Source organism: Chrysemys picta, chromosome 2 (assembly GCF_011386835.1).
Source record: "Chrysemys picta bellii isolate R12L10 chromosome 2, ASM1138683v2, whole genome shotgun sequence".
NCBI classification, from domain to species: domain Eukaryota; kingdom Metazoa; phylum Chordata; order Testudines; family Emydidae; genus Chrysemys; species Chrysemys picta.
Window position 1 is genome coordinate 177,787,161 of NC_088792.1, and position 21,512 is coordinate 177,808,672.

Consider the following 21,512-nt stretch of genomic DNA (forward strand, 5'->3'; position numbering starts at 1 on the left):
TTGAGAAGATACTCTTTGTTATAAAATAGGTGTCTGACTTAAGCCTGAAACTTGTCAAGAACTTTAATGAAAGCCAAAAAGTTGCCTGAATGGTGCATGTCTTTACAAGAAGTTAATAAGTACTTCTGATAACTTTCTTCAGGATAGCTTTCACACATAAAACCTCTGATTTTTTTGTTACTGTAATTATCATTACCATTTGGTAGCATGCAAAAATAGTCTTTGGTCCCTGTCCTTCAAAGTGGTGGTATAGGCAGGGCTGGTATTATGGTTGCCTGACACTTCTTCTCGTTTTCATATCCTGTTCTCAGTTGCTTATAACTTTTCCGACTTTAACCATTTGGGCTGAAATTTTTCATGCCAGGTCTCTGCCTCAGGCTGAAATGGTTTGGAAAAGTTCAGCCAAAATGGTTGTCACTTCTGAGAACAAAGCTAGGGAAAAAGTGTTCGCACACGTTAAAATTCCGGTGACCTTTTTGTTTGAGAAGTTGTAACACTCCATGTTTGGGAGCATGGACTTGAAATTTGGTGTGTGTATCGGGAACTGGTGAGGCCAATAGCCTTTGTCATGGATGTGCCTCTCAACATCCTCATGAAAAAAGTTCTAAGCCTTTGAAAAGTCACAATTTGTAGGTACTTGGGACTTGCTGGAGAAGCACATCTAAAAATCTCTGAAGATTCCATCCATCCTGAGCATGTTCCACCCGGAGGCTCCGGAGGGTTTTCTCTGCAATTGCAGCTCTGGGCTGCTGCAAGCCAGATCCAGGTCTGGGCACCAGAACTGAAAGCAGGGAGGCTCTTTCTCCTGTGCTCTCAATGCCCCTTGTACCCTTTTGATGCCCAGGCAGCATGGAGAAGAAAGTTGCTGGAGTCAAATGCAGAGGGCATGAGAGCTGGACTTGGTGTGGTAGATTAGGAAGGAGGCTGGCAAGGGTGGGAGGGGCTGGAGGCTGGCCTGGAAAGGACACTGGGACTGGAAGTAGAGGGGAGAGAGGAGACTGAGACAGGCTGGGCAGAAAGACTAGGACTGGGAACCATTCGGTTGGGGGAACGGAGGTGGGATTGGGGGGAAAACATCTCTGATGAGAAGTCAAGGTGTTGGTTGAGAACTGCGTTTGCCTGGGTAAAGAGAATAAAACAAGGAGGGGTCAAGGTGTGTGTGTGTGTGTGTGTGTGTGAGTGAATGAATGAATGAATGAATGAATGAATCACACCGAGATGGGATGGCTGGGGAGAGGGACTGGGAGCCAGTGGGGATAAGGATTGTGAGCATGGGGGCAGGAGCCACTGGAGGGTATGTGGGAGGTCAGAGAGACAGATTGGATGGGAAGCTAGGTGGGCAGGAACTGCGAATGATTTGGCAAGAAGGGTGAAAGGGACATATAAAGCCCTAGGGGAACTAGGATAGGGAGTCTAGAAGAGGAGACTAGGACTGGCTGGGGAAGGAGTCTGGGACAAGGAGCCAGGGTAGGGAGAGCTAGGATTGGCACAGAGATAGAAAGAGTTAGGCACGGGGTGGGGAGGAATGGGCAAAAGATTCAATGCCCTCTGGAGAACACTCTTCTCTAGAGCCTGAAACAGAGCCAAAGATTCCTGAGTCTCACCATTCCTCTGCTGTCATGTCTCACATCCCCCTCTAATGGTTATCCACAAAGAGGATGATAACCTACTAATGCATTGTAATTTCAAGTGGCAGATGTCTCCCCAGTGGATTTAAAGGTTTCCACTCTACCCATGGGGGTGTCAATATGATGCAACAAGACTAAATTTCTTTTATTTAAGACTGTTTGTTTAAAAAAACCCAACAACCTAGAAAACTGCACACACAAACCTAAATTAAAAGGTTATTCTAAAGTCAAGCCTTCACAAGGTAGGAAATACCAGGGATTCATCATCAACTCTGTCATGTATACATTATGATCATGATCACATAATATAAATATATATATTTTTACAGGACCCTTGCCTCATTCAGTGCCCAGGCTGGACCTGTTTCAGGGGTGAATCATGGGGTGTGTGGTGAAAGACTTTAGGACCTCTGTTTCATTTGTTGCATAAGTTGGAATGTGTGTGGTGAATGAGGCAGAGGATTGCAGGAAGAGAAGAGATGATCCCATGGCTGTTGAATGGCTGACTTGATACCCTAGGGTTTCATTGGTAGAAGTACTAAGCACTCAGCTACAGCTGAAGTCAATGGGAGCTGTGCTTTGTATGTATAAAACTATATACTTTAGTGTGTATATGTAAAGCTAAATACTCTGGGGAAAAATGAGTTCCTAGGGATCTCAAACTGGGTACCCAAAATGAGTGGATATTTTTTTACCTTAATCCTTCTGTGCTTCAGTTTCTCATTGGTAAGAATGAGATCATACCCCCTCACAGGGGTGTTGTACAGATAAATTAATGTTTATGCAATACTCAGATACTATAGTGATGGGCACCAGGAAAAGCCCACGAGGAAATTAATTCTGTTTTCAGGATTTGAATAGTGTACAGTAAATAAGGCCTGGGGTCACACATTGAACAAAGAGGAGGAAATGAAAAATTGAATAGCTCGTTGTTACATGAGAACTGTCCATCCTGTGCACTGAATGAGGCAGTGGATCTTGTGGAAAAAGTAGTATGTGATCATGTAATTAAAGACTGTTTCACAATACACACACACACAAGGGGGTTCAAGTTAAGGTTGCATGGGCAACCTTAATTCTGGTACTTTAACTCTGGAGTACTTGGCTTTGCAATTTTACTGTTTGTTTTTAAAGTGTGTGTGTGTGAGATATTAACTAGCCTACATAAGGTAAGACCAGTCTACTAAGTGCCATTACGCCAGGAGAATTCTTGTTTGTTTTGTGGTGAGTACAGTTGCCCCTAAAGCTTCTGTTGCTGGTGGTAGAATGGTGCAGCTGCAACGCTGGTGAAACATAGTTAAGACGTTTGCTAATGTAGATGCACCTTGAGTGTTTTTGATGTAAAGCAAAGTGTCAAAACTCAACCGTTCTCCTAGGAATTAACTGAACTTATGTTAGTCAGCCCTTAGTGAAATATTTAAACAGATGGTGCAAAGAAATGAGGTTATTGTAACCAACAGCAGTTCAACTGCTCTCAGCCAGATTCCATTTACTGCCCCTATGCTTGCTATATTAACTCCATTATTACCTCTTTCTGGTTTAATATCCCTCAAATTCTAGCTGAAAAGAAAAATCTGAATCTCAGTCAAGTATTTGGCATCTTACACCTTTCAGTACTACCACTGGGTGTCAGCATAAAGCACTGCTCTCATACATTCTACAATATGTTACACTTATTATTGTTTATCTCCGTCTAAATATCTTTATCCAACATTTGCCATGTCTAGCATTTTGTGTTTTATCCAGAGTGCCTTAGCAATTATCAGGACTATCCTGATTTGAATGCCATTTCAGTAATATATTCTGTGATTCAGAATTCTTTTAGTAATAAAGCAAGGAAAAAGTGGAAAAAATGCTGTTTTGAGAAACCTCTATCTCCCTATATATTAAATTGTTTCACTTAACTAATTCCTTCTATTTATAAAGCACTCTTATTCCGGAATATTTTTAGTCAATTCCCACTTTATCCCTTCCAAGACCTGACATGTATTCATTTAATAGATTATTGTATGGGATATTGAACCTTAAAATATGTGGCTTCTATTTTAGGTTTCTGAAGCAAAACAAAAAATTCTTGGCCAGAGGGTTTCTTTACAAAACCAGAGGTACAGCATCATATATATTCTTTCATAATAACATCTTGCATTGGTAAAGAACACACTGCCTTCTTTAAGAAGATGCTGCGTTAGCTTCTGCCCAAATAAATGTTAGTTTTTAAGGTGCCACTGGACTCCTCATTGTTTTTGTGGATACAGACTAACACTGCTACCCTTGATACTTGCTTTTATAAGGTTAGAACAAAAAGGAAGATGCAATATATTTTTCATTAGAAATATCTTAGTTGTTGGTATTGTATCTGATACACACAGACTCTGGGAGAAGAGAATAACCATCCAAATCCTGTTCATTTTTCTCACAAAAGAGATCCTATTCTATTCAGTGCCCAAGATTTTCAACTTGGGCGCCTAACTTTAGATGCCCAACTAAATGGCCTGATCTCTTCCCCCCCCCCCCCCCCGCCCCCGAGAAGTGCTAGTTACACCACTCTCAGCATCCCCGTGAAGTTAGAGAGCTGTGGGGGGGCTCAGCATTTCTGGAAAAATCAGGCCACTTAGGCACCTAGTTTAGATGTCCTTTTAAATCTTGGCCAATGACTACCTGTGTGAATATGGAAAGTAGGATCTGGCCTTCATTTTTTGCCTCTAAATGATGGCTACTGTTATGACTGCCCTTATTGGAGGGGTTGGGGGAGTTGTGCATCTGAGGAATTGGAGTTCTCTGCTACTCGTTGTGTGGGTGGGGTTTTTTGTTTTTTTGTTTTTAAATCACTGACCAAATATTTGTCTTCTGATGGGAAAGAGGCAGGATACTTTGAAGTCTGGTGCCTACAAAAGGATCAGCCAGCAGTGTGTTAGAAAAGGGGGAATACGGAAAATCTTTTAGCAACGCAAACATATCACCTTTATCTCCCTTTGCCCTTCAGACCCCTTGCTAATGCAAGCTGTTCCCGCAGCGTTGCCAACTCTCACATCTTTATCCTGAGGTTCACAGTAGTTTGTATCTTTCTTAAAGCAAAAGCTCCTGGAATCAAGAAATTGGTCTGAGAATCTTGGCTTCCATTTAAAATAAAATTAAAAGCTTCTGGTCCTGAGTGTTGCAGGGGAAAAAGTTGAACATGTGAAATGAATGCATCCTAAAGACTCAGAAACCAGAAGGCAAATAAACTCCACACTGAAATATTTTTAAAAAAATCTTATTTCTGTTTGACTCATGATTTTTGAATGCATGGAGTTGGCAATGCTCCTGCTTGCAGAATGGTCATATCTTTCCTAATCCATAATGATCTGTTGCAAGCTTCATTGATTAGTTCTAACATGCATAATTGTGGATTACTCAACAGAAGTCATGAAAATGGAAACATGAAACGGGAATCAAGCAAACTAGAGAGAAGGCCGGTAGGTAATATATATTTCATTATGGTAGATTGTGTAAATATTAATATGTGGCCAGTTTCTGCATGTAAATAAACTGAAAGCATGGCCTGTTTAAATTAACTTGGGGAAATGGAGAGATTAGAATTGGTGATGATGAACCAAACCTCCCCCATATTTATTCAGATGCATGATTACTTTCTCCCACCTAACCAAACTTCCATACATTTAGAGAACCTATTATGGAGGCTAGCACCTCTGGGGCACTCTGTGTGGTCGTGACCAGGGCCAGCTTTAGCAGGTGCAGGGCCCCATGCCGGCACACGAATTGTCTCGTGCCCCAACTCCGCCCCGGCCCCGCCTCCTCCCTGGCCCCGCATCTTTGTCGCATTCCTCCTCACCCCTCCTTCCAAGGCTTGCGCTGATCAGCTGTATGGGGGCGCAAGCGCTGGAGGGAGGGGGGAGAAGCAGGACGCGGCTTTTCTTTTTGCTTCGCCGGCAGCCCCGGACGTTGCGGGGCCCTCTTAGGTGCGGGGCCCCATTCCGGGGAATCAGCCGAAACAGCTTAAAGCCGGCCCTGGTCATGACCACCACTGAACTGAAAATTTAGATGCACTCTCTTATGCCCAGCACTCTGGATTTGAAGTTGGACAGCCTGGCTTGAGTAGTCAGGAGGGGGTTAAACTAATAGTAAAATGGGAGTGTAAAAAGAAGGAAGATAAGACCTCTGGGCAAAAAAATCAAGATGTTGAGAACAAAATTAATCAAGGAACTAAACAACATGAAGAAAAGAAATTATTCATTTGCCTGTACACCAATGCTAGGAGCCTGGGTAACAAACAAGAGGAATTGCAATTGCTCATTTTATGGGAGAATATTTGATCTAGTTGATATTACTGAAACCTGATGGGATGGTTCACATTATAGTCATTGATTTTAATATGCCAATCATCTATTTAGGCAGGATCATGTGGGCAGAAGGGAAGAGGAGTACCATTCCGCATCAAAAATGGCTTTACCAATTTGAATCACTGATAACTTAGAAGAAAATTATCTTAAATGCTTATGGATTAAGGTGCTAATAGATTAAGTGCAAGATGGGGTATTAGTTGGTGTCTGCTACAGACCACCACATTACCCAAGGGAACATGATGACCGGCTCCTTACACCCCTATCTATAAGGTGTAGAAGAAAGAAGCTGCATGATTCATGGGGGATTTCAGTTTGAGTGACACATGCTGGAGGTCTCAAGCTGCCAGGACTAAAATATCCATGGAATTTCTGAACATTATAGATGACAATTTCCTAATCTAACAAAGTATTGGAATATTAGACCTTGTCTTAAGAGATAAGAGGATGACAGAACTAAAAATTGATTAGGTACAAGTGACATTAACTAAATCACATTTATAATGTGCAAGCAGAATGAAGTGCCATATAGTCCAGTTATATGTATATACTTGGTGCTTTAAAAAGACTAATTTTACAAAGCTGGAAACAATTATGAAAACAACTGGGAGGAAGAATTTAATCTGAAAAACTGAGAGTGATGATTGGCAATTGTTTAAAAACATTTTACTAGGTGCCAAAAAGTCATAATCAAGAAAGAAGCCCATACTGGTTTAAAAACTGACCCAGTTTTGAAAGGAAGAGAAGGCAGCTAGTGGAGGTGGGTGCAGAATGGGGTTGGAGGGGCAGCTCATAGTAATGAGTCTAAATCAGAAGCTAGAAATTGTAGAAAAATGATAAGGGAAGCAAAGGGACACAAGGAGATATCTATGGCCAGCAGAGTTAAGGACCGTAAGAAGGATTTTAAAAAAATTATATTTGGAACAAAAAAGAATCTTCTAGAAGGAAATGGTAGAACTATTACTACTAATGTAGTAAAGGCAAAAGTATTCAATAAATATTTCTGTTCTGTATTTGGGGGAAAACAGTTGATTTAGTCATATGGTAACAACACACTATCTATTCCACTTTTTAAATCAGCAGGTCTAGCTAACTTGCATCCAGGAGTTTTAAAAGAGCTGGCTGAGGAACTCACTGGACCATTAATGATGATTTTAAGTCTTGGAACACTGGGACAGTTCCAGAGGATTGGAAAAAAACTAATATTATGCCAATATTTCAACAGGGTAAATGAGATGACCTGAGAAATTATAGGCCTGTCAGTCAGACATTGATGCAAGGCAAAATAATGGAGTGCCTAATATAAGACTTCCTTAAAGGAGAGCCATTAATGCCAATCACCTTAGGTTTATGGAAAATAGAACTTCTCAAACTAACTTGATATCTTCTTTGGGATGACAAATTTGGTGGACAAAAGTAATAGTGTTGATATAATATACTTTTTGACTTGATTTTGATTTAAAAAAAACTAGAGTATGAAATTTATCTGGAACATATTAAATGGATTAAAAGCTGGCTGATAGGTCTCAAAATGTAACTGTAAATGGGAACTCATCATTGAGTAGGTGTGTTTCTAACAGGGTCCCACAGGGGATCAGTTTTTGACCCTACTCTCTAAATCAATGACCTCAGAGAAAACATAAAATTATTACTGATAAAGTTTTCAGATGACCCAAAAATTGGGGTATAGGTAAATAACAAAGAGGACAGGTCACTGATACAGAGTAACTTGGGTCGCTTGGTAAGTTGGGTGCAAGCAAACAATGTATTTTTACTATAGCTAAATCTAAACGTATACATTTAGAACAAAGAATGTAGGCCATACTTACAGGATACTTACACTGCTTTCTTGGGAAGCAGTAACTGAAAAGATTTGGGGATTGTGATGGATAATCAGCTGAACGTGAGCACCTACTTAGTGCAATGCTGTGGCCAAAAGGATAGCGCAATCATTGGATGCAAAAATAGGGGAAATCTTGAGTAGGAGTAAAGATGTTATTTTACCTTTGTATTTGGCATTGGTGCAACTGCTATTGGAATAACTGTGTTCAGTTCTGGTGTCAACAATTCAAGAAAGATGTTGATAAATTGGAGAGGGTTCAGAGAAGAGCCACGAGAACGATTAAAGGATTAGAAATCATGCCTTTATAGTGATAGACTGAAGGAGCTCATGTCGCTTAACAAAGAGAAAGTTCAAGTGATTAGATTACATGGGAATATGGGAAACAAATATTTAATAATGGGGTCTTTAATCAACCAGAGAAAGTTCTAACATGATCCAATGGCCAGAAGTTGAAACTAGACAAATTCAGACTGAAAATAGGTGTAATTTTTTTAATGTTAAGAGTAATTGACCATTGGTACAGTTTACCTAGTGTTGTAGTGGATTCTCCATCACTGACCATTTTAAAATCAAGATTGGATGTTGTTCTGAGAGAGCTGCTCTAGGCATTATTTTGGTGCCATCCTATGGCCTGTATTATACAGGAACTCAGACTAATAATCACTGTAATCCTTTCCAGCCTTGGAATCTATAAGTCTATGAAAGTAAGTTGCTGCCTGGGTCCTGTGTCTAATGAAGCCTTAAATGAGTGAGATGGGTGAGCAGGGAACTGGGCTTTATAGATGGGCTGAGGGGCTTATCTACATGAACAGTTAGACTATGGCAAACTGTGGTGTAAATCTACCCCACACTAGCCTACTATAGTCTGTCCATATGCATCCTGCTGACATGTGTTAAGTTTGTTAGAACATTTGAGCTAGTCCTGTTTTCAAAGCAAACTAGCTCAAAGCACTCTAATGAACTGATAACACCCATCAGCTGGGTGCACGCTGGTAGGCTAACCTGAGGTAGATTTATACTTCGTTTGCCATGGGCAAACGGTTTGTATAGACAGTCCTTATGTTGCATGCTGCTACAGTTTTGTAATTCAGAGCAGCTGAGAGTATGTTTAGACAGCAAAGAAAAACCTGCGTCCATTGGTGACTTTATTGCTGTGTCTTGAAATTATGATTTGGTAGCGGCTGCCCCTGCACCCCAAATGTGTATGTGGTCTTAATACTGATAAGAGGTGCTGGACCGACAGCTGTAGACACTTAGGGTATGTCTACACAGCCACTAGACACTCACAATGGACCCATGCCATCTGACTTGTGCTCATGGAACTCGGGCTGTGGGACTGTTCCATTGCAGTGTAGCCTTCCAGGCTTGGGCTCGAGCCGGAGGTCTGGTACCCTCCCACCACACAGGGTGGTGTGGTGGGCCGTTGCTCATCTGATGGTAAAAAGATTTGCACCGTCATTTGTTTTTGGGAGTTAGAACTGACTTATTAGTATATTTAGTCTGATTATAGGAAACATCTTTTCTCCGAAAGTAATCGTGACACTGCAAGCAATAGTCACAGTGAAAAGAGCTGGATCCTTGATTCTCAGAAAAAATCACTACCAAAAACCCTAGATTATACCCGAAGAAGGCCCAGGGTCAGGAGTAAATTAAAAGGTAAGGACTATGTCATGTGTGGCAAAACATAGCTGATGTAACCTACTGTGTAACAAAGGTGTAAACTGAATGGTGAAAATATCCAAGTCTGGGTTTGGGTTAGGCAGTGTTTGTGAGATTGAGGACTTGGATGAAAACTGCCCAGTTTGCACAAGACTAAAATTATGCTGGTATTCTAATAGGTTAGGGAAGATTTGGCCAAGATTTTTGTCTGCCTGTCCCTGCCTTGAGGGAGTGCATCAGCTCTTAGTAACACGTGTTTGTAATTTGGGTATAAAATGAGATATTGGGGTGCTCATGGATGCTCAGGTAGTGGCAATGTTCAAAGTGCTGCTTTTGATCTCTGCCCAGCAAGAATGTTATCAGCTTTCCTTGAGGTTGGGGACCCTGCTTCAATTTTCCATGCCTTTGTCTCTTTAAGATTGCTGAAATGTGAGCTACGTGGGGCTGCATCCTCATACCCAGCAGAAACCAAACTTGCTGCAGAAAGAGGCTGCCGACTTTTTTACTTTTTCAGACTCATGAGTGCTCATCTTCTGCAAAAAAATATAAATGGACATTCTAAATTTTGATGATGTCTTTCACTCTCACATCATATACCGTATATCTTTCCCAAGCAGTACACCGCTCCAGTGCTCCATAATCAGCAGTGGTTTCTGACACCCTTGAGTTTAACCTATAATCTTCTGAATGGGTTGGAACCTCCTCACCATCGGCATGAGGAGATGAGAAGAGCACAACTACTCATGATGGAGCCCTTTAGAGTGTGTGTGTGTGTGTGTGTGTGTGTGTGTGTTTGTGTGTTAAATAAAATAAAAGGAAGTGGCAGCAGAATGTCCTCAGTGCGGGTCCCTCAACTTTAAGACCTCTTCCCATTTCTCCACACTTGTTCGCCAGACTTTGGATTTGTTGCCCTTCCAGACAAGCTGCAAGGTCCACCTCTTTGCCCAGATGTTCGAGGATGAAATGGTCTTAATATTATTTGCATTTGTGCTAATGGGCAGCTCTGTGAGCAAATGAGTGTTTTTTTTTTTTTAACATTTTAGTATGGAGATGTCGTTAAGTTGGGCCTTGTACGTGCTATGAAAATCCAAATAAAACTGAATGAGACTTAACCATGTTGCAGATAACTGTAAATCAACAGGTGAGGAGCAAAAGTGTGCAATGTCTCCAATAATTGGTTAAAACCTTCTTTTTCTCTTACAGTGTTGCCGTTATCATCTGCAAGTAGTGGCAGTGATTACCACACAAAGAAAGTAAGATGCTATGGTATTTAGATTATGCTGCTACTGATGCTCATGCATTACTTATGTGAAGCATATTAAGGGATGAATATGTAGCATGTAGCTAGGTAAATATCAAGAGTTGTACATCTCTACCCCGCTATAACGCGACCCGATATAACATTAATTCAAATATAACGCGATAAAGCAGCGCTGCGCGGGGCTGCGCACTCCGGCGGATCAAAGCAAGTTCAATATAACATGATTTTTTTTTTTGGCTCCCGAGGACAGCGTTATATCAGGGTAGAGGGGTACCTGGGTTTTCAAATACAACCTAAATATTTATTTATTTTTTGAGGGAACATATAGTTCATAATTAGTCATAGACATATAGTAATAGACTAGTCAACTACTGTAGTCTGCTATCATCAAGCTATACTGAGCTGTTAGCTGTAGGTGTGTTGCATCTCAAGGCTTGTCTACAGGGTGAGTGACTGTGCAGCAAGCCAGAGTGTGAATCTACAGTGCACCAGCTTGCTTCACAGTAACTAGCCATGGGGACACTGCTACAGTGCAGTGACAGTCCTGGAGTGCACCTTAGTGTGTACTACACACTTCAAAGCAATGTTCACTAAAGGATCTTACCTACATTCTCCTCTACCTTTAGTAAGGAATCTGCTAGAGATTAGGGGTAAGATGTATTTTAGTTGGAGATTTAAGGCCTAGGGGCATATGGAACATGTAAAATTTTACAACTTCTACCCCAAATGAGCCTCACTTAGATTTTATTTACCTGTCATTCTTGGGAGCAGGACAGGAATTAGCATGCATAATCCAACATCAGCTTTGGAAACCCAGTGGTACTTCAATTTCAGATAAGCATCCAAGAGCTACAGCAGCTTATTTGAATATTTGGAACCTCATGTCTGGCCCTGTGCTCCTCTATCCCGACACTGTTTCTCCTCTCCCCTCCTTCCTCTGGTTTTTGTCTGAGCCTCCTGTCCCACTTCCTTCAGTGGTAGACCAGATTCCCTCCGGCCATTTTTTGGGCTCATGTTCCCATACTCCCACATGCTCCCTGGATAACCCTCACTTCAAATCAATGTTTCCATTTGATTCAGAAATATGGGCCATAAACATGGCTACAGGCTGCATGGCATGCCGCCAAACTACACTTCAAACAATGGACAGTAATGATGCCAAACTTTTCTAGTGTTCCAAATGTTAGCGCCATGTCTTGTGAGCATAGGCGATACTGTATGAAGTCTAAGATAGTTACTATTTATCATGTTTTTGCAAACTTCAGAAAGCTTATATCAGGCTTCTTAAATTTTCGCTCCTTCTGCTCTGTTAAAACATTTTGTGGTCATTCATATGAAGAATGACTTGAGCTGTAATTGCTTGCTAAGGAGGAAATTTTAGAGTTGCCTCAGATTTAAGAGCGTGAGTCCTTTGCAAATCAATGGAGCCTATGTTCCTAAACCGCTTGGGTGTTTCAGGAAATCTCCCTCTAGGAGTCTAGACATGCTAATAGCCTAGTTACTACTAATGTTAATTTTACTTCTTGAATAAAATAGGTACTTAAAATACATATATTTTAGGTTGCTGTTTCAAGACCAACAATGCACAGGGAAGTGCTGAAGAAGGAAATTAAATCCAGTGCAATGAGGCTTGATTTCTCTGCAGTGGAGCTCCCTGGTATGTTATGTTATGTTTGTTTTCTCCCCTCCCCCCCCTACCCTTCCCATACAGTCTACTAGAAAGAGGCCACATACATTTTATATTTCTTTTATCCCCCTGTACCCCATAAATTCCTGCCTACTTGCACCTCTTATAGCAGTGGTGAGACTTCATCAGTGTTTTAGGTAAGCTGTTTTGGGAGGGGGGCACTGAGCGATATTTTGTTCCCTGATACACAGGTTCAAGTCGGCTCAGCTCATCACTACATTAGTAGGGCTGCTTATGCTTATGCTTTGATGGTTTGTCATCCATGCTTGAATTTCCAATCCCAATAGATGGAGGGGAGAGGAAGGGGAAGAAATCAGATTTAGGATTTCTGGCACTTGAGCCACAGATGTTCAGTTCGTATTCAGTTCCCAAGTCTGTGAAAATTGGAATTTTCTTTTCTGACTAGGACTCTTAAATTTGTAATGAGGCCGTTAAACTGATTAATGATTTGTATTGTTTTAAACTTGAAACAAATCTTTGCTGAAGATTTTTCCATTCCACAATGCTGGTCTCTCTTATGACGTTAAAATTCCTAACACTGATCTGTTGCATTGAAATTACATTGTAAACTGTAAGTATATTAGTGTATCTGTCATACATTTACATACCGCCTTCAGTGCTTCTACTGTATGCAAATAACTATATAGCAGTTATGGATCTACATACACAATGCTGTTGTGTCCTAGGATATTTGGAGCTAGTGTGATGTATATTATGGTATGCTAAACCTTACGGTTTGGGGCTGGAAAAATTAGCTATCTGTCCAACAGTTTTTACAGCGTAATGTCTCCATGTCTGAAAAAGCTACTGTAATAAAATGCTATCTCGTTCCTTTCATGTCCTGGCATCATAAAAATTATCCTGCTGGTCATGTCCCTGCTTGTAGCTTGTCTGGTAGTACAGAATTTTATATATAGTACTCTGAAGTATTTTCATTTTTCTTTTCCTTACTTTGTTCCCTCCAGGAGCATACTGGCTGGAATAGATAGTGATGTATGTATTGCTTCAGATGTGTGTATTGCCACTATAGCAGTCCTGTGAAGGGAAAAGAATGCTGTTCAACTGCAGCTCAAAATACAATAGCACTCTCTCATATATTGATTGTAGAAGAAGGTGGTGGTGGTGTGGTGGTTGTTACTCACTATTCAATGCACGGAGATATTGACTTGGTCAATATACAATCCAAAATCAATTGCCTGTATTACCTGACTAATAATACGTCACTTATGCACTTCTTTCAGATGATTTGGAAGCAGACGATCTGACACTACCATTAAGTGCATCTTCCCATGAGTATTCTGATGCTGGAGAGAAGAAGGTGAGGTTTAGAGTACTTATTTTACCCTATTCTATTCTGTTTATATTACTTTTAATACAAATAGTTAGAGAACAATATGTTTTATTTGGAAATGAGGTGGCCTTTTTTCCCCCCCATATACAGAGCTAATGCAATGCATCTCTCTCTCTAGAAATATGCAGAGGTATCCAGTAAATTACCAGGAGAAGATAAAGTCTCCAAATTTAAACGAAAAGGTTCAGGTATAGTAGACACCATCTAAGTAAACACAGAAGCTATTCAAAAGCATAACTGCATGGAGTGGAGCACCTAACTGCCCTTCGTCTCTGAAAATCTCCCCCTATATGTCAAGGGTCTGACTAGACTTCATTTTCTTGTGCAAATTGTGAGACTGTTAATTCCATGCTGTAGCTCTTGTACAACTTTACTCCTGTCTAGTGCTCTCATATTTATTTTTGTCCTCAGTTGGTCAGTAATGTGACTATCTTGAGCAGAGACACACACAGCGAAGACCCTAAGAATGGCGTGAGGGTGGGGAAATCTGAACCTTATTACAGATTTGGAACTATGATGTAATTAAATCAACACTTCATTCAAAAATAGTCAGTCACATTCCCCAGGTATAAGAGCGGAGGGTAAACTTTGTGCTCAAGGTTATCCTTTATATTTAACCCCTTTCCAATAATAACCTTTTTGGTTTTACTGCACACTATTTCTATTAAAGGCAAGTACAGTGTGAAGCTTCACAATATTGAAATGTTTTAGCTGCTCTCTTGTTGAACACCAGCACATAGAAATCCAATTCTTTTCTTGTTTTGCTTGGTTACCATCTGCTGTCTTTTTTGAGTGAGCACAATTCATTTGTAGCAGAGTGTATGTATAGTTGTATTTATCTTGAGGGTGTGCTTTATCTTTGTAATTAGCAATATGACACTGCTTCTGTAGGAAGCAGAAGATCTTCAGAGGATCGTCTTTCCATAGCACTTTTCTCTACTAACACTTTCTGTGTGGCCTTTGCATAACTATCTGGCAACTAGAAGAAGGCAAAGCCAAGAGCGTGTGGAGGGTTAGCATCTTGTTAGAGAAGCATAAGGGTTCAGGTTCTCTGGCCTGAGGCGTCAAAATGGAATGTCATGCTGATAGTGGTGCATGACCCATATCTTGCCTGGCCACTCAGTTCTTCATTAAGTCGCTAATGACTTTTATTGCTTTAAAGGTGTTCTGTAAGAACGGCTTCTTGACAATGCTGTAAATCTTAGTTGAAGCAAAATCAAACAATTTTTCCTGGGTTTAGTGAAAGAGAAATTCCTTTTAATCACTTCTTTTTTTATATATATATATATCTTTCCCCCCCTCTTGTAACCTATTTTGTGTACAATTTAACGGTGGGGTATTGCTTGTGTTTGCAAGCTGTTTGTGAATATTTAATTCCCATACTTAAAAAGCATCAGTACAAACTACTGTCATCTGCTCGAAGTAAATACATTACCAGTGACATGTAAGGACATGTTTTCAGTGAAGATGAAGTCACATAATCCTTTTCTAATCTGCTATTCAAGTGGCGCTGCAGCACATCCTTCCTTGTTGGAAGAAAACCAGTTGTATGCTAGCGAAACAACAATAGGGTTTTGGTGTGTGGTGTTCATGCAAATGTTCTCGACACTGATCCAATTACCAGATAAAACACATGGTTCACTGTAAGGTTGCTACTATTTTACTATGTATATATGGTATACCAAGGAACTATTGGTTTTAAAAAAAAACACACACCAAAAACCTGTTGAGTCTGAGACCTCACTTTCCAGATACAGGCTGTATATCCACCCAATGTTTGTAGGAAGTGAACCTCTGGCTACGTCCATACTTGCAGCAGAGGGTGTGGTTCCCAGCCCGAGTAAGCGTACCTGCACTAGCTTTGCTCAAGAGGAGATGCTCAAGATGAGATGCCAGCCAGAGTAGCGTGGGCAGCAGCAATGGCATGGGCTAGCCGCCTTGAGTACAAATCTGCCCATAACCCATGGGTATGTATTCAGGGAGTCTAGCCCATGCCACCACTCCCTGTGCTAGTGCAGCTAAACTACTGTTCTTAGTGTGCTAACTCAAGCAGGGCTAGAGTGGGTGTGTCTATGTAAGCTGGGAATCACTTCCCCTGCACCAGGTGTAGATGTAACCTATGAGTACCCATACACCAGATCAGGATAGCACTTTTCTTAATTATCAGACAGGAGAGAAGGGAGTCAGCGTGTCTGAATTTATTATCATTTGCGGTTAATGGTGGCTTTAAGTCAGCAGTTGTGATAGCTCTAGTCTACAGTGTAAATGTAATCCTATTACATGGTCGGGTGGCTATCTGGTGGCAGAGTTAAGGTTATTTATGGAGAACATGCATGGTGATATTGTGAGTGCTTTTGTTTGGAGATATACTTAGGGGTGTAATTGAATATTTACTTCATGAGCTCTGGGAGGGTGCCAGCACCCCAAGATACCACTGCCTTGTAGAGCTCATGAGCCGCTCAGGGGCCCCAGCTGCTCCTGCTGTGCACTGCCTTACCGAGTTTAGGAATAATCCACAGAGTTCCTATTTCTCTTCTGTTCTCCTAGCCCTGCGTAAACTTCAAAAAGCACATGTACCATGCACACACCATCCATCGCACAACATTAAAGCTGACAATGAGGACTGGTTTTATAAATCTCCTCCTTAAAATATGGCTTCCATCTCCTTAGATGAGCCCAAGTCCTAATAGCATTAAACTGGTATGTGAAGTTTGAAGTTTTACTTGTGACCCTTATTTTCCTCTCTCCAGCTGCTCTTGCTGGCATGCTGGAAGAAGTGGTGATGAGGCTATGTGCACTCACTGCCCTCGTCCACTCACTCCTCCAGCCAGGGCCAGCGCAACCCATTAGGCAACCGGGTGCTACAATTTGGGGGTCGGTGACAGTGGCGGTATTTCGGCGGTGGGACCTTCCACCTCCTCTGTGGGAGGCGGCATTTTGGGGCAGCAGAAAAGCTGGCGGCGCTCCTGCCTCCAGCCATGTTTGCATGGGAGAAGCAGCAGTTCTGCAGAGGCTGTGCAGGGTCTGACGATGCAGGTAGCCTGTGCAGAGGAATAAGGAGACTCCAAACTGTCCTGCAGAGATGCGCAACCAATGTCTCAGATAAATTCAGATTGCTCACCAAGACTCTTGTAAACCAGCAAGCAGTGCTAGCTATTGCAAGGGTGGTAGGTCACTGTGCAGTCGTGCTAAATACTCAATGTGGAACTAAGTTCTAGATCTCTACTGTACCGGTATTATTGTCTTTTAGATCTATCGCCTGGTGGTGTCGTTAAAAAGCGCAAACTTTCAAGATGGGAAATGGGTCAGTCATCTCCTGGCATTTCCCCTGAGCCAAGAAAACTTTTTGATTCAATAGAGAAGAAAAAGGAGATTCAAACAGGTAACACCAAGCCAGTGTTTAAAATGAGCATTTCAAAGTCTTTGTCACTTGGCCTTATTGACTGAAATTGTAGTTTGTGTCCAAGCCTAGACAGAACTATAGTGAACTCCTTTACGAGTGAGCCATTCTAATGGGGTAGATAGTGGATCAGATTGTGAACTTGCAAGAGTGTAAATAACTGTTCACTCCATGGAAATAAATGGAGTTAGAGGTGTAAATGAGAGGAGAACTGGTCCCATTGTTTGCAAGTTCTGGTGGGGAAGCTGCATGGAATTGACATATCAATGCCCAGAAATGACAGCAGTTTCAAGTGTACCTGCGCCCAGATGTCAACTTCATTGACAGTCGAGCCCACTGTCTTGCCCCTTCTACAGTTACTAGCAACCTTTGTGGAAAGTACATGGAAATCACTACCAAATCAGAATGGGAGTGGGTTACATCAACGCAAAGTGACTGTAAAGAACTACACAAGAGGCAAAGCAGTGGTATCAGGGCCTGAAAGTGCAGACACCACACACTTTATGAAGAGTGTATAGTCTTTGGTTTTCCTCGGACACACTTCCCTCTGGGGAACGGAAGCAAAGGAGCCCAGGATGGGGCTGTCACAGGTTTCAGCCAGAGAGTAGCAGGGCATTTTGTTGCCGCATTTCTGTACATAGTTTCCATTCCTAGTAAAGTGTGTTTGTCTGGAAACAAGCCTGCTCATCAGTAAGATATTAGGAGGCCCAATGTTTTTTGGTCTGATTGCCCCATATTTACATGTTAATACATTGTGTACTTGGTTGGTGTCCAAATATCTGTTCTACAATGCAGTCGTTTGTAATAGATTGACAATTCCTTCTCAGACTTCCTCCATTTTGAGATTGTTCCACTTCAGTTTCCAAGAACTTTGGAAGAGTGACCATGAAACACCGTCTCACCCCTAACATAGGTTGTCACTTGCATCTCGTTGGAGTGAAGGAATGTGGTGTAGTGCAACAGATAATGATTAGGATCGGGTCTGCTCGAGTGCTTTAGAAACGTTTTGCATGGAGTTGCACCTTCCTCTCTCTTGCAGGTGGGGAATCGGATGAATCAGATGACATCTTTGTCTCCAAGATACTGCATGAGGACGTCAGTGATTCTGGTGTCATTGCTGCCTTTGAAAGCTTTACCAAACAACTAACGAAAACATTCTGGGTAACTCTACAGTGTGCATGATTTTCCTAGTGTGTATCCATTGTGTGGTATGCATATACCTAAACAAAGCAACCAAACAGCAGATTAGCTGAGATGCCTGACCTTACTGTCCCTAAATTAATACAACTGGGGGAAGGGAGTTAGTTGGAGAGTAATTTATTCAGGAGCTCATCCCACCACATCTAGGTATGCTGCAAGGCCCAGCTATTCCCAGAAATGTCCAAGGGGCAGTAATGGATTGGTTGTGAGAGGATGGTTTTAATTGGAACGGAGAGTTCTTTTAAATGAAACTTTATTCTGTGATGTCAATTTAGTTGTATTTAGATGTTCCAAATAATTTGATGGAAAGAAGGAAAGGAACAACACTTTTTAATCCTATCCCAACATAATAGTGGCATACCTACTTCTTCTAGTTGCAGGGTTGGGGCCACATATATATTTAGAGTGTATGCGTGTACATATACGGTGGGTGGAGATAGAGATTGTATTGTTTTGGGTGGATTCTTTAATTTATGGAAATTATTGGCTACTGTTCAGACAGAACAGTGACCAGTAATGTCCATAAACTAAGCATTTTTTTCTGTAATGAGACAGAAAACTATATAGTCCGACTTAGTAGTTAGAGCTTATGTAGACCTGTAGGTATGTCTACACAGCATTTTGGCGTTTGTGGGAGCAGACCTCCCAGTCTGGGTCAACAGATCTGGGCTAGCGAGCCTCGCACTAGTGCTCTTAAAAAAAAAAGCTGTGTAGACAGCACTTTGAAGATGTTACTCGGGCTAGGATGTAGGCCTCAGACCCTGAGTCACAACTTCAAAGCGCTGTCTATACTGCTATTTTTAGAGTGTGCCACAAACCCTGTAGGCTCAAGCCTATTGACCAAGGCTGGAAGGCTTGCTCCAAGATGCTGTATAGACAAACTCATAAGGACTTAGACATGTCTCTTCGGATTTATATTACATGCATGCAGTTGCATTTACCATGGAACTTGGTTATGACCCCAACACACACTTGGAAAAATTCATATTATTGTTGATTTGAGATGGTGCTAACTAACAGTGTGATCTTGCAGCCCTTCTGTCCCGTTTCAGGGTGTGAGTAAGGACTTTAGGATAAGGCCCTTAGTAACTTCTCAGGTAGTAAACTGATCTCTTTATGGGTTAGATGTTCACTTGTAGCATACTCTGTGTAATTTAAGGCTTTATCTACAGAGTTCCAATGATATAAGTAAAGGAGTAAAAGTAAATTGATTTAGTTAAACCAGTGTGAACCTTGGTGTAGACACTCTTTTTATTTGTGTCTTATTTCAGTTTAGCTTATGTTGATCAGAAATAGGTTTAAACTAAACCAAAATAAGTTTGCCGTATAAGGGGTGGCACCAGTTCAACTAAACCAGTACAAATGTATGGATGGACAAGTTTTAGACTTAGTGTTTTTTGTTTTGATATTGTATGTTAAGATGTATATATTGTGGTCTAGTCCAGGTACAAAAGAATGGAGATTTGTGCAAAGAATGCTTTGAAGACCTCTGAAAAAAGTGTGTCCGCTTTATTAAATCAGATACATCAATGCAGGTAACTAGTTTGCTATGTGCCAAAAACAGCTTAAACTTTGCATGAGTTTTCTAGTAATCCTTAAAAATGAATGCCTTTTGTAATAGAACTTGGCAGTAAAGTGTTGCACTTCTTAGGGTTACAAAACAAAATGACAGTATCTGACTTGTTTAAAAAGCAACAACATTGGGAGCAGAGCTCCTGTGAAGTTCACTCGTTTGTGATGAATGGGGCTGTTCACGTATAGGCGAATCCCTCCCGAACTCGTGGAGCTGTATGTGTAGGCAATGTCGTGCATGACCAGGGCTGGCTCCAGGGTTTTGGCCGCACCAAACAGACCAAAAAAAAGAAAAGGAGAGAGGGGGGAAAAAAAAAGCCGCGATCGCGACCTGTGGCGGCAATTCAGCGGGAGGTCCTTTGCTCCGAGCGGGAGTGAGGGACTGTCCGCCGAATACCTGGACATGCCACCCCTCTCCGGAGCGGCCGCCCCAAGCACCTGCTTGCCAGGCTGGTGCCTGGAGCCGGCCCTGTGCACGACCCACTTTCCCTGCAAGGGCAATGCGCATGGAGTCAATGCAAAGGGTACTGGAGCCAAGAGAATGGACAACAGAGGCATTTTGTGTGCCATTGACTGGCAGGCCAGGTTAAAAAGTATGCTTCCATTAAATTATTTTTGTTTGTTATCCTCAAACGGCATCACTTGCCTCCCGTTTAAATAGAAGTCAATTTCTAGAAAGCTCTTCATACTCTTAATGTCATCTTTATAGTCAGTTAAGCTGTTGTGCTTAACTGCATAAATATAAATCTAATTGTATATGTATGTATATAAATAATGCACAAGCACAGTTTGGGATCAATATTGATACAGAATAATCATGAACATCTCTCACGTATATGCTCGCAAATGTGCATCAGTGTGTGGGATTTGGCAGTGTGAAATAGTTCCAAATTTGTGGCAAGTATTACACCTTTAACTTATAAACTACACGGGATGCAAGTACTACCCATTGTATCACTGTTGTATAAAATATATCGCTTGCATGGTACTATGCCCTTGTCTTGATGAAAGTAAATGCAGAAGCAACGATAAAAATCTGTTAATTTCTCTCACAGAAGTTTAGAGCGGGTTTATAATAGAAAACTGCTGTTGTGCCTTTGTACACTGATTTTTCTAGAACCAGTCAGAAATGGAAACCGCTACTTAACAGGAAAAAAAATCAAAACTTTTGGTCTTTATTTCTAATTATGAAATTTTGTCAGTTTTCAGATTTGAAAAAATGCACCCAGCTCTTAGGTTACTTTCTCTCTGTCACTTTCTAATTCAGTAGAATATTTTTAATTGGGAAAACTTGGTGAATGGCCTTGTGTCCCCACTAACAGACATGCTTGATCAGCAACAGGCTCCATTTTAATAGTGATATCGCTGGATAGTTCCATGGAATTAATATACTCTTCAGAGGAGCCGGGCTGATGAAGTTGTTGTCCTGTTGTGCCAAAACCCACTGTAAAATGGGCTTAAAGCATGCGTTTGCACCTTTGGCCCACTGACTTTAGTGGTGCTCACGAGCAGTAGGAGTCAGTGGCTTTTATAATTGCCTGCTATGAGCTGGACAGAGATGTTTGTCTAAT

At 41.3% G+C, this 21,512-nt stretch overlaps 1 protein-coding gene across 2 annotated transcripts in view; it reads left to right on the forward strand.

The window, feature by feature from the left end:
- The window catches only part of SYCP2L (synaptonemal complex protein 2 like), a 51,948-nt gene that overhangs the window by 26,326 nt on the left and 4,110 nt on the right, over nt 1-21,512 (forward strand). For both annotated transcript variants that reach the window (XM_065584954.1, XM_065584955.1), the window contains exons 23-32: nt 3,678-3,733; nt 5,029-5,083; nt 9,311-9,467; nt 10,674-10,723; nt 12,292-12,388; nt 13,660-13,736; nt 13,888-13,957; nt 17,020-17,151; nt 18,209-18,330; nt 19,810-19,904. In XM_065584954.1, coding sequence (XP_065441026.1) covers nt 3,678-3,733; nt 5,029-5,083; nt 9,311-9,467; nt 10,674-10,723; nt 12,292-12,388; nt 13,660-13,736; nt 13,888-13,957; nt 17,020-17,151; nt 18,209-18,330; nt 19,810-19,904 — 911 coding nt within the window. The remainder of the gene's footprint in view (nt 1-3,677; nt 3,734-5,028; nt 5,084-9,310; nt 9,468-10,673; nt 10,724-12,291; nt 12,389-13,659; nt 13,737-13,887; nt 13,958-17,019; nt 17,152-18,208; nt 18,331-19,809; nt 19,905-21,512) is intronic.